This window comes from Bacillus rossius, chromosome 8 (genome assembly GCF_032445375.1).
Source record: "Bacillus rossius redtenbacheri isolate Brsri chromosome 8, Brsri_v3, whole genome shotgun sequence".
NCBI classification, from domain to species: Eukaryota; Metazoa; Arthropoda; class Insecta; order Phasmatodea; family Bacillidae; genus Bacillus; species Bacillus rossius.
The window spans coordinates 9785810-9798774 of NC_086336.1; the positions used below are offsets into that span (position 1 = coordinate 9785810).

At 38.1% G+C, this 12965-nt stretch overlaps 1 protein-coding gene across 1 annotated transcript; it reads right to left on the minus strand.

Moving 5' to 3' along the window:
- Positions 1–302: 302 nt before the first annotated feature.
- Positions 303–2777, minus strand: LOC134535276 (uncharacterized). The gene is made up of 2 exons (XM_063374349.1): positions 2738–2777; positions 303–2133 (listed from the first exon to the last, which is right to left on the minus strand). Exon 2 carries the CDS (start codon positions 2124–2126, stop codon positions 303–305), a length of 1824 nt encoding a protein of 607 aa, XP_063230419.1. The 5' UTR covers positions 2127–2133; positions 2738–2777.
- Positions 2778–12965: the final 10188 nt, after the last annotated feature.

The following is a 12965-nucleotide window of genomic DNA, read 5'->3' on the forward strand; positions in this document are numbered from 1 at the left end:
ATGTAGACAAAGTACTATTTAAAACACATCCCTTAACAACACTTACTAACATTATTAATGCTGCAAAAATTATCCACTTTAAAATGACATAACATGCAAGTCAAGTTTCCTATAATTTGTAGTGGTAGTTAAGTAGACCTATGCTAATAATTTTGAAAGAATATATTCCTTATATACCTTTAAACTTATTCTCAGGCATTCATTTATGTAAAATTAAAAATATTGAATTCAAAAAAATAAGTGATCAGTTCGTTTTGAAGTTATCACTTCTTTTGAAATTGAAGCACAGAATTCTTATCTATCTACTTCTGTTTCTTGAGATTTGTCTTCCTTGCCGAAGCCCTTCCACAATCGTTGCACAAATTTTTGTAAACTGAGCATGTTTCATGCAACCAATTCCCGCACTTACAGCATTTGATCCAGTCTACATTTTTTTGAGTAACAAAATAGTTTTCCCAACACTCCGCACAACGATTTGTATCATCTGAAACAGGATCATCAACTTCGCTTGATTCGTCGCTGTAGGTAGGAACATTGTCTCTTGGTTTAGGAATACTCTTACGGTTCACTGATTTTTTTCTTTTTTGATCCACAGTTTCATTCTTCATTTTCTGTCTTGTTGCCTTCTTCTTCTTTTCAACGTTTTTCCGAGCGGTGAGCTCCACAGCAGATTGTTTTCTTCTAATTTGTTTTGGCTTTACCATCTGGGGTAATGGACTGATATCATTCAAAATTTTAGTGGGTGTAGAGTGGTTACTTAAAGCTTTGTCACATTTTGAAAGAGGGCATGAGACACATGGAAGAGAAGAGGGGCCTGGCTGAGCTGGCGCAACATTGTCTGATGTTAATTGAGTCGAAGTCGTAGGAAGGGAATCAGGCAGATTTGTCTTGGGAAGCTCTACAGTTTGAGCAGCATCTGAAATGGAAAACATGTAGTCTGGTATTGCATTTGGGTTAAATGGATATATGCCACATGCCTTAAATCCACTAACTATATTTTCTACCGATGCTGCTTTTTTCCATGCTGTTCCTAGTAAATGGCCTACTCTTGATTTGGTGAGACCCTCTTTACCTTTTGACTTCATAGCAGCCTGTGTTTCTCGGTTATAATATTTTTTAAGTGGGCCAAAAAAAGACCTGTCAAGTGGCTGCAAGGCATGTGTAGTATGACTTGGCAGACATAGCAACACTACATTATTTTCATCAGCCAGCTCTAACAGTTCTACTGAATTACAGTGTGAGGCATGCCCATCCAAAATCAACAAATTAGTGCCAGGAGGTTTCTTGGAACAAAACATTTCTCTGAACCATTTCAAGAACAACTCCGAATTCATATAGGCTTTTTTTGAATTCATATAAACCTCTGAACCTGGAGGAAGCCCATCACTAAATTCTCTCTTCTTGTAAACCCCTTTGACAATGATTGTAGGCGGCAAAAACCTACCTTCTGCATTAACGCAAGCAACCACTGTGATAGTCTCCCCCTTCTCACCAGACGTCAGACTAAAAACATCTTTTGAACCTTTGGCAGCCAAAACTTTGCCCGGTTTATTGATCAGTTGAATGCCTGATTCATCTACGTTGAAGATGTTACCTGGCTTGTCAAATAAACTGTGCGTTATCGTTATTTCCTCCAACAATGCAAAATACTCGTCAACTTCCTCCCGGCACAACCCGTGCGCCCGTGCTACAGACAAGCCCTGTGATTGCCTTAAACTGATGTCTGGGTTTCGCTCCATAAATGATTGGAACCAATCATAACCAGCTTCTGCTTTTACCTTGTTGAAACGGTGGTTAACGTTAAGCCTTTCAGCAAAGTTAAATGCTAACTGACGGACTGTACGTTGGGTAGGTCCAAAACCCAATGAGGCAAGTCGTTTAATGTGTGATACCAAACGCCTTTCATTTTCAGCTCCCAAACTAGCTTGTGGACCGAGAGAAAGTTTTTTTACGTTACCAGAACTTTTTCTTCGACGTAAAGTGCTCTCTGGGATGTTGTAGTACCTCGCCGCTTCTCTTATTCTAATGTCTCCAGCCTTGATACGAGCCACTGCTTCGCAGAGATTTTCTTCTGACCACTGCCCTCTAGAATGTGTTCCAACTTTTCTTATGTATATTCTGCCCATTTCATTCCTGAAAGAACAAATATGCCATTTTGTTAAAAACTACAGCACATGAATGTGCACACTACTCTCTAAAATTTTAACTAAAGAATGGCGTGAACACGAAAACTTTGGTTTTAATATACACTTTCTTAAATGTTGACTATCACAACTTTATGCCACTTTTTTATCTGGGAAAATTTATTTACAAGAATTTTTCATGCTAAACATGTAACAATTAAACATTCGAATATATTTTTATGAGTTTTTTTTACATACAATATACGAATACATGTATAATATTTAAGCCAATTTTACGATGAATGGTCAACTAGTCAAACAACAAAGCATGCGTGCTCAAATAAACAAAAAGAAAATTTTCATGGTTTAATACAATATGCGCCATCTCACCCGCAAACTGAGTGAGCCATCTGTACCAAAACTCAAGGTGAGATGGCGCAGTGAGGCACTTAGAGAACCAGGAAACCAATATGTCTGAAAACGTACATAACTATCCACTGAGGTATAAATGAACATATACGGTTGCGTTTAAGAACAAATATTAAAACCATTTCATCAATTATGATTTTAATCTCACATGACACGAAAATTCAACGCTAAAACTAAGTACTCACCAAGAAAATCCTTAGATTTCAACGAAATCGAACAGTCTGCCGCAGCTTAAACAAGCGCACATTACAACTGCGTTACGCAAGAACAATCCAAGGTACCTAGAGCTGCGATCTAGCGGGCACCGTGCCAACTACAGCCACTGCGCCGTCTCCCCCGGTGCGCCATCACACCCGGTTTTACCCTATTCAGAAGCTACTCTCACACTACAAGGGACGAATTCCTTAATAGACTCTGCCGGATAGTTTTATCTGGTTTCACTAAATCAGTCGAGGCAAATGCTGAGATTCAATTTTACTCCAGGTCTGGACTCGACTTGCCTATACATAATTCAGCAAGCTTCTTAGAACGGTTAATGGTCGATAACAAGGTCGCATCCTTTGGCCGGTTAAACGTGATAAGGTAACAACTTCTTATTCTTATTTATAGCTGGCTTATGGTCGTCAATGGCGTGTCAAGAGCACTGCAGACCAATCACCAACATGGCGAAGATGTCGGGTTCTAGCTCAGACGTCTTAAATGATTCGTTATCCAATATCAGTAAGTTTCATCGTTGTAAGTTGCTTTTCTGTAATGACGTCATTAAAACGTTCATACATAATAGCTACAGGCTTGTAAAAAACTATATATGTCCATTTGTATTTATTTGGGGGGAACTGGAATGCTGTTATTGACGTCAGTGCTTTCCAGGTATGTGAGGAATAAAAAAACACGCAGCTCTTATGTAGGTACACAACAAAAATTCTGTACTATTACAAAAGATTCCTTTGGAAACCAGTTGTCAACAAATAGTTTGTAATACTACCAAAAAGATGTAGTAACTTTGTATACAACACATGGTTTCGGTTAATTTTATGTTTTTTTTAATACATTTTTCGAGATAGTACCAAGTATTTTTCTTCCTTCGAAAATTGCAGCATAATTAGGTATATATATAATTCGTATTTTATTCAACCATAATTCTTCAACACCATGAAAAAAGTAACCCAATATTAAATAGTTTGACTTTATTTTGCTGTATCGTGAGCATTAGGTGCGTGATAATAGGTACTGGAAAGCTATTCGAGGGACAATAAAAAACGTTATTTTAGGTACTGGGACAACACAAAGCATAAATGCCCGGGTAATAATCCAAAATAAGTATTACTACAAACACTATTTACCCATATATTTTATATTAAATGAATAATTTTGTTCCATTTACAAAAAAAAAGTACAGGGTATTTAATCAAATACGAACGAACCCACAACCTTATGTGGAATATGTACGCTTCTACTGAACTATGGTGCGACAGTAATTAGTACTGGGGTCATAATGTATAAAATTAACTCGAAAATAGTTACACTCAAAGTATGAAAGGATAAAGTATAGGACAAATAAGTCATATGTTGTGACTAAGCGAAATATTGATATCGTCATTGAAATAAAACATTATTAGATTATCTTGAATGTTATCTTTACACTGTTGAAAATTGAAGTAAATTTACGGAATTACCATAAAGAATACACCTCAAATAAAAGTAGAAAATATTTCATAGTTATAGATAACTGAAACTTTGTAGGAACTTCGTAAAAACTTTCGAGTTCTGTGTTCCGTTTAAAACATTTTTAACGTGACGTGGAAGGAATAAAAGTTTTTATGCAGTAGCGTTAAGACTTTCAAGACGTTCAAAAGGTTTCTCTTGGGTTCATTTTGAAATGAAGTAAAATCATACCCAGAAATTAGAAAAGTTTCCCGTTAAATATGGAAGAAAAACTGGCAAATTTGTGACCAATTATATTCTCAAATGTAAGGAAATAACTGAATAACAGGGTTTTTTTTTTGGTGTTATCGTGGCATGCAATATTTTTGTTGTCAAATTGCAAAAATATTGTATATTTTAAGAGCAGTGATTTTATTTATTTTATGTTGATCGTTCCATCGATAGCGAAGTCATTAGACACGGCAACACACAACAAAACCGAACAGGAAGTTTGAAATCAGAATGTCCGTAACGGGATTCGAACTCGGATACTCATATGCAAGTTACCTCACTCCATATATACCTGTTATTTTGTAAACAAATGATCATACCGCTAAACGCTAAATAAGTTTTTTTCTTTTTTGTTCATTATTCTAATTCTACGTCAAACGTTGTTAAAAGGTTAGCATTTTTTAGTGGTTCAAGTTTTATAAAATTAATATAGATATCTACTGTTTTATTTATAATTCAAGATTAATATTTTTATTTTCCATTATCCATATCTAAAGAGAATTAAATATTTAACAGAACTAAAACACTCTGTTGTAACGGCAATAATAATGGTTACTTCATGTTAGGGTCTGCATTCTGTTTTTCTAGGAAATTAATTTTTTTTTACCTCGGCTTCAATAATCCTCAAAAGTGGAATTCTGACCACACGGCGTGGTCAAGGCAGACTAGGATAGGTGATTTTGTGATGATTAGCAATCGCTTTCCGCAGTATGTCAGTAAAATTCTTTGAAACACTTAGTCCTTAGCCAATGAAGTAATGTTTCACATGTGTGAAATTCCTTACTTAAACGGAAATAGAACCTGCCCAAATCCCTTAAAAATATTTGTCGACTAGGTTTTATTATGGCAAAATCACTTGCATTTTTATTTCAAGTGGTAATAAAACAAGAAGGCCTAATCTGCAAATCCACAAAATGTTTGAAGGAAACTCATTTTACTAACGCTATTTTTTTTTCGTAACTCAATTACGTGGAAATAATGGAGAATATTATCATAGGAACTTGAATGAAGTTGCTATTTACCTTACCGGCACCAAATCCGTCCAAGTATTTAAGCCTCTCTATGGTTGTTATGAAACTTGATATCGTCTCACATCGGTAGAATAGTGCCTGTTGCCGTCCCTTGAATCCCTAGTATTTGCCGAACCTTCATGTCGGTCAAAACTACAAATACTTGGAACTCAGGGTCGGTACCTTTGGCAAAACCAACAAAATAAATATATCTTCTTTTTCTTCAGCAGTGAGCGACCAGGTACTTCCTAGCTTCCGTCTGCCTCCTGTGAGAACACACCAGATACAATCCGTTCTCAGTAGGAATAAAGTTCCAAGTAACTTAAGTACCACAAAGTAAAATATAAATTCAGTAAATTAATAACTCAACAAAACTAAAACTATTTGCCTCATCTATGGTTTATTTTTAGTGCAAAATTCATATGGAATTTGTTTCATACTATTGGCATAAAAAACGTTCACCTCAACTTCGGCTTTATGTGCCTCTAATAAAATATACAAACTTAATTTGTAGGTTAAACTGATAACAAAATGAAACCACGAAAGCTAATTTACATATAAATTATTTTAAATTGAGCTTTTTAAAGTCTCTTGTTGGTTTACTATAGGTACAGTACAAACATATAATAAATAGCCCCTAAACGTATACTTATAAGCTAGTGGTTTGATTAAATGGGATTTAAGTTAGTATATCCAAATCCGATTCATTAAACTGGGTAGGACACTTGAAATTCCTTACTCTAAAAGCATCAGAGGGACCTTGATAGAGAACATGTGTGTTTGAAGTGAAATACACACAGGCAACTAAAAAAAAATATCTGGTGGGACAGCCACTTGACAGTCTGAGAACGAACTGGATCCCAATATTATTTAACGCAGCGGGACCTTGAAGTATCTACGGCCTCTGAAAGACAAGTGTTGTGCACTGATTTGTTATAACCTCATGCGTCTTGGGCAGTGTGCTGTTTTAAATCAGTGCCAGCAACGTTGCAAAAATATGATTTCATATCCTGTATTTATCGAGTGCCAGGAACAAGCATAACTTTTAGTAGATTGGCCGGATCCTTTTAAATGGTAGCTAATCTTCGTGAAACGAAAAAAAAAAGCAATAACTCCTTGCCTTTAGAAACACATGTTGCTAGAACTCAGTTGGACATTTTAAATATGGCTCTAAACCAAGTAACACATATATATATATATATATATATATATATATATATATATATATATACACACATATATATAGCTTACCATTTTATACCATTTATATACCATTTTAAGAAATTTCAGTGAAATACTATGAAAGTGAGAGAATATAATTAATATTTAGGCTCTACATCTGCGAGATTTACCTACATAGAAACAAAAGTCATAATATTTTTATAGTGCCCATAGGCAACATGAAAATATTATTTTTTATACTCGAAATGTTGATAGTGGCCTCTATAAGCATATATAATTTCGTGTCGATTACTTCCAAATAAAGTTAATAAATTAAATTTATATTTATATAGAAACTTACTGAAAAGGTTTTGTTAAGCAACCAGGAACTACCGCATCTAATTCTACCACATAATTGGTTATAAACAACTTAATGTAATCTCCCACAAACAAATAAAATTTAAGTCAAGTGATTAAACAAATTTAATAAATACCTATTATTTATACGTTTTCGATGATAAATTTGACTGTGCAAACAAAGTTTTTCCAATTATATTGATTATATTTTGTCTTTGAAAAACTTGCAGCACTTGGTAATACGTAAGACACCTCACTGATATTTATTGATCTTCTTACATGAATGAACGTATTTTATTTACTGCCAAATAACTTTCAGGCAGTCGGTCATTAAGTGGGTTCAACAAATTTCGGTAAAGTACTTTTTGTTGTTTGTTGTTTCGAAATAATTAGGCGGATATCTATTACATTTTTGTTGCTTTTTTATCCGTAAATCTTAATTGACCCGTGATAAGAAACAAATGACATTGAAAGGATTAGATACGTATATTCTCTAATGAACACACGCCGTTAAATGGTTTTGTAAAACTGAAAAAAAATTGCCAAACATTTTTGAAGTAAATCTTCATGTAAAAACTGAATTGTTAATACCTAGCCTATATGACTGTATATGATCTAAAAAGTCTCGCGAATAAAGATAATTCTCAATTTACACCAAGAACACACATCTTGTATGTACATAACACATAGGTATGTGTAAAAAAAAAGTGCAACCTTTTTAATTCATAAAGATCGCAGGCTTTCGTAGACATTGTCTGGAGTTGCTTGGCTTCTGGGCTGTGGCCACCTAGAAGGCGAATATATCACCAATGTTTCGGTCGACGTTGCAGTCGCCATCAACAGGGAGCAGTTTTCCTCTCTTAAATGAGTCACGACCGATCCCAAAGTGTGTCAGACCACGCACAGAAACACCTCGAGGCATGAAAGATATCGCTCTGCAATGAAGTCAGCCGGATGACGTATTGACACTGACTATCTTAATTACAGGTATTTGCTTAGTGATGATGGCGACTGCAACGTCTACCGAAACATCGGTGATTACTTCGCCTTCGACGCGGCTACAACCCAGAAGCCAAGCAACTCCAAAAATTTTACTTGAAGGACTACGTTAAAACATGTTGGAAAATGTGTTTTAAGAAAAAGGGGGTTTTCTATAAAGTCGGTTTACGGACGATAATTTTACGTCATAACGTCATAATAAAATATTGATGAAAAAATTGCATACTTTTTAATTTTAAAATATTATTTACAGTTTTTGCAAAATTTATTTTAATAATTTGTTTAAATATAACCACGAAAAATTACTTATAGAAATAAACTGAAATCAAATCAATTTCAATAAAGTGTTCATTTGAATCGACGAAATTGGACAAATAAATCAATTTTTTTTAATTTGCTGCTTTTAAAAAGGCCCGCCTTAACATGTTTGATATTAAAGAAGATTTTCTTGCACGGTGTTTGGCCGGTTCTTGCACGCTCGGCTCAGGTGGAACGTGACAAAGAGTGTCATGTTTTTTTCGTGCGTGCAGCCAGCGTTCATCGATTTTATAAGACGTTATCACGTAAAAAAACAAAAAAAAAAAAACAGTGCAGTGCAGAAAAGGAGCTCGGACAAGCGGTCATTCGGAGAAGTGGATACTCGGGCAAATGGTATACACCCGTGCAGAGCGCCGACGGACGAACACGAGAACTAACCACGAGCTCGGCTCCGGAGGTTGAAGAGGTCCGGTGGAGAGGGACGCAGTGGCGGCTCTGACGTCACCGTAGGTGGCTCGCGAGGGCAGGAAGGACTACTGTGACGTCAGAGTCGCCACCGCGCCGCGCGGAGGACGAGCAGGCTCGCTCGCTCGGACACCCCCGCGGTCCAGACGGGAGGGAGGCTGGTGGCGCCTCCTGGGCAACTCTCTGGAACACAAGCCAAGACCCGGTGGACAAGCTCCGTCCCCCCCCCCCCCCCCCCCAAACCACCCAGCACTCGCCCGCGGGCTGATTGTTGGCAAGAGGCACAGTCTTGATGTAAGCTTTTGGACATACATACACCATTGCTAAGCACTTTTTCTGTAGAAGAAAACTAAAAAATACCCAAAAGACCAAAACACAAAATTGCTGCTGTCAACAGGATATAAACACAACATAATATTCCATAATAGGAATATGGTCAACAAACAAAGAAAAACAAAGAAAAATGAACTAAGAAAACGAAAAATCCTCCACAAATGATGACAGTGATGATGTGGGTTCTTTTTCGTTCTCTTAGTCCACTTTTCTTTGTTTTTATTGTTTGTTGGCCATGTTCCTGTTATGGAATATTATGTGGTGTTTATATCCTGTTGACAACAGCAATTTTTGCTTAATTTGTGTTTTAATCGTTTGGGTTTTTTATAGTTTTCTTCTATAGACATACATGTGCTTAGCAATGGCGTATGTCCAAAAGCTTACATCAAGTCATGCACTCCCATTGCACAAATATTTCAAAGATAAGAGGCACAGTGGACCACGAAGATCGTGCAGACTTGCGGGAAGAATCTGCGTGATTCGTCAAACTCCGACTACTGATGACGTCGTGACACCGACAACGTAATCTTTGAGCATGGGCACACATTTCGGAAAGAAATACACCACACGTGTAAGATACCAGTTGGTGGTGTGAAACGAAATTATATTTAGTGATGTAATTTAACTATAATAAGTATTAAATAATATTAAAATTTAGTGGTACGATTTTCTTTTTTAACATGAGTGAACCTATTTGGGTAACTGTTATCGTGGTACATACTTATATTTACAGTTTTATGTTGTTATTTTTGCTACGGAAAAATACAGGTACTGCAACATTGACGAAACAAATTTAATTTATTCCATGTTTGAATGAAATAATAATCATAGATAGTTATAAATGCTCGAAAATAAAAATTTTAATCCAGAAATGAATATTTACATATCACTGAAAAGCACATATTAAGAATTTCAGTGATTGCTTGCCTTTGACACGACCGAATTTTCCCATGGCTCACAAGTCCCGAGGATCACAAAGAAACACACGCCGCATGTCGGTTCGGGATCACCGAGCACTGCCTGTGATTCCCTAGACAAGAAACACCTTAAGTCGGCGCGAACGTTCGCGAACAGCCCTCTGGGCCACGCGTGACTCGTCGACGTGTGACGTGGTAACGATGCGCAAAAATTCACCACGCGATGCAGGGTGACTTGAGAAGAGCTGGCAGCTGCCCGGAGAGACCACGCGTGCCCTCGACGTGTGACGTGGTAACGATGCACAACAATGCACCGCGCGATGCAGGGTGACTCGATAAGGAGCTGGCCGCTGTCCGGAGTGACCGCGCGTGCCCTCGACGTGTGACGTGGTAACGATGCGCAACACTGCACCGCACGATGCAGGGTGACTCGATAAGGAGCTGGCCGCTGTCCGGAGTGACCGCGCGTGCCCTCGACGTGTGACGTGCTAACGATGCACAACAATGCACCGCACGATGCAGGGTGACTCGAGAAGGAGCTGGCCGCAGCCCGGAGTGACCGCGCGTGCCCTCGACGTGTGACGTGGTAACGATGCGCAAAAATGCACCGCGCGATGCAGGGTGACTCGAGAAGGAGCTGGCCGCTGTCCGGAGTGACCGCGCGTGCCCTCGACGTGTGACGTGGTAACGATGCGCAAAAATGCACCGCGCGATGCAGGGTGACTCGATAAGGAGCTGGCCGCTGTCCGGAGTGACCGCGCGTGCCCTCGACGTGTGACGTGGTAACGATGCGCAAAAATGCACCGCGCGATGCAGGGTGACTCGAGAAGGAGCTGGCCGCAGCCCGGAGTGACCGCGCGTGCCCTCGACGTGTGACGTGGTAACGATGCACAACAATGCACCGCACGATGCAGGGTGACTCGATAAGGAGCTGGCCGCAGCCCGGAGTGACCGCGCGTGCCCTCGACGTGTGACGTGGTAACGATGCGCAGAAATGCACCGCGCGATGCAGGGTGACTCGAGAAGGAGCTGGCCGCTGCCCGGAGTGACCGCGCGTGCCCTCGACGTGTGACGTGGTAACGATGCGCAAAAATGCACCGCGCGATGCAGGGTGACTCGAGAAGGAGCTGGCCGCAGCCCGGAGTGACCGCGCGTGCCCTCGACGTGTGACGTGGTAACGATGCACAACAATGCACCGCACGATGCAGGGTGACTCGATAAGGAGCTGGCCGCAGTCCGGAGTGACCGCGCGTGCCCTCGACGTGTGACGTGGTAACGATGCGCAGAAATGCACCGCGCGATGCAGGGTGACTCGAGAAGGAGCTGGCCGCTGCCCGGAGTGACCGCGCGAGGCCGCGGCGAGCACAGATCTCGAGTTCTGGAAGGGGATTCGAACCCATTTTCTCCAGAAAGTCAGTCAAACGGGCCACTTACTCCATGTAGGCTAAGCCAATACAAACATTGGCAAATAAATCCTTCTCTTTGAAAACTTTTTAGGTATACATATATAAGTTATATAAGTTATGTATATATTTTAACGCAAACACCCTTACAAAGATAATTTACATGCAGATCATAATACCTTCCTATGTAATTTATTCATGTAAGAGCATGTCGTTCAAATAAGTTAGTATGGAATTAAGCTGTAAACTATTATCACCTAATCAAGGTAAAACGTTAAGTCCTTTCTGACATAAGATTAAATTTTGTGATTCCAAATGTGTTATTTATTATTATTATATTGTAGTCAAAGTTTCGTGACTGAAAGTGAAATCTTAAAATGATTTTTTTTTTTTAGATGGATTCAGGGGTAAGTTATCTGAGACATTAAAACATTTCAATATATTTATATTTTAAATATTTTAATAGTTTTTCCATTACTGCAAAATTTATTGATTCATCATACTGTGTACTGAATATCATAAAAAATTTATTGTTTTAAATATGTGAGTATTTTATACAATACTTGGGTTAGACAAATTGTTAATATTTGTTGCGTTTTCTGATATTTTTTACGGGTGGTTACTTTTTATGTTTTATCTTGTAATTGTTATGAAGCTAGACTTAACGTCATTCAATAAGCCTTCATCGTTGGGTAGTAGGCCTATACCTAATCGTAATTTTTCTTTTAAATTTAGTCTACCAATAGGTCTCTATGCCAGAACATTGTTTACTTATGTTACATCAAAAATCCGATACATATTAATTAAACATGGGTTTAGAAGGTTTCAGCATAACCTAATATTTATTTAGCGGAAAGGAATTTCGCTTATCCTAGGTACTAACATCGAGTCAGAATTCGGATGCCGTTCATGTATCAATTATTTACTTCTATTGTAAAACATGAGTCGATAAACAAATGAAAATACAACACAAATGAATATAATAACAGTATAAAAATAAAATTTGAAAACGAAGCAACGAAAAACGAAATCATTGAGTAGAGACAACAAAAATGGAGCTTCTCAATAACAGCGTGAAGAAAATGAACACATAAAGATACACTTATAACCTTAGTGAAAATACTTGGAATAAAAACATTAAAATTCTTACGTGTTATTTATCATATTTTCTTTTAGTAAACTCACATATACATTTCTCAATTTTTTTAAAAATATATTTTCAACATGTAACACACAAAAAAAAAAACGTTTTATAGCCACCACAAAATATTTTGTCAATGAAACCATTGCGGACATGACAACCGAATCAATATTTACAGAAAAATTTGTGGTTACTAATTAGCTACTTCACTTCGACCATAAAATTATTTTTCTTAGAAACACACCTGACGACGGTCACAAAAAATGGTTTTAGTGTTCCGCTTTAGATAGCAGCGCTGGTCCATGTTCTTCCTCGCGAGACTGTACCTCCGGTCGCAGTGCATCAAAAGCGAACATCCTTCTCCCTGCCCTTCAGAAGCTCTTCCGAGTGGATGCATTACATAAGAAATGATTTGACTCGCAGTCCTCTCTTAA

Bases quoted from the DNA above. Each gene is read 5' to 3' on its own strand.
- LOC134535276 (XM_063374349.1), bottom strand. From the start codon at position 2,126: ATGGGCAGAATATACATAAGAAAAGTTGGAACACATTCTAGAGGGCAG.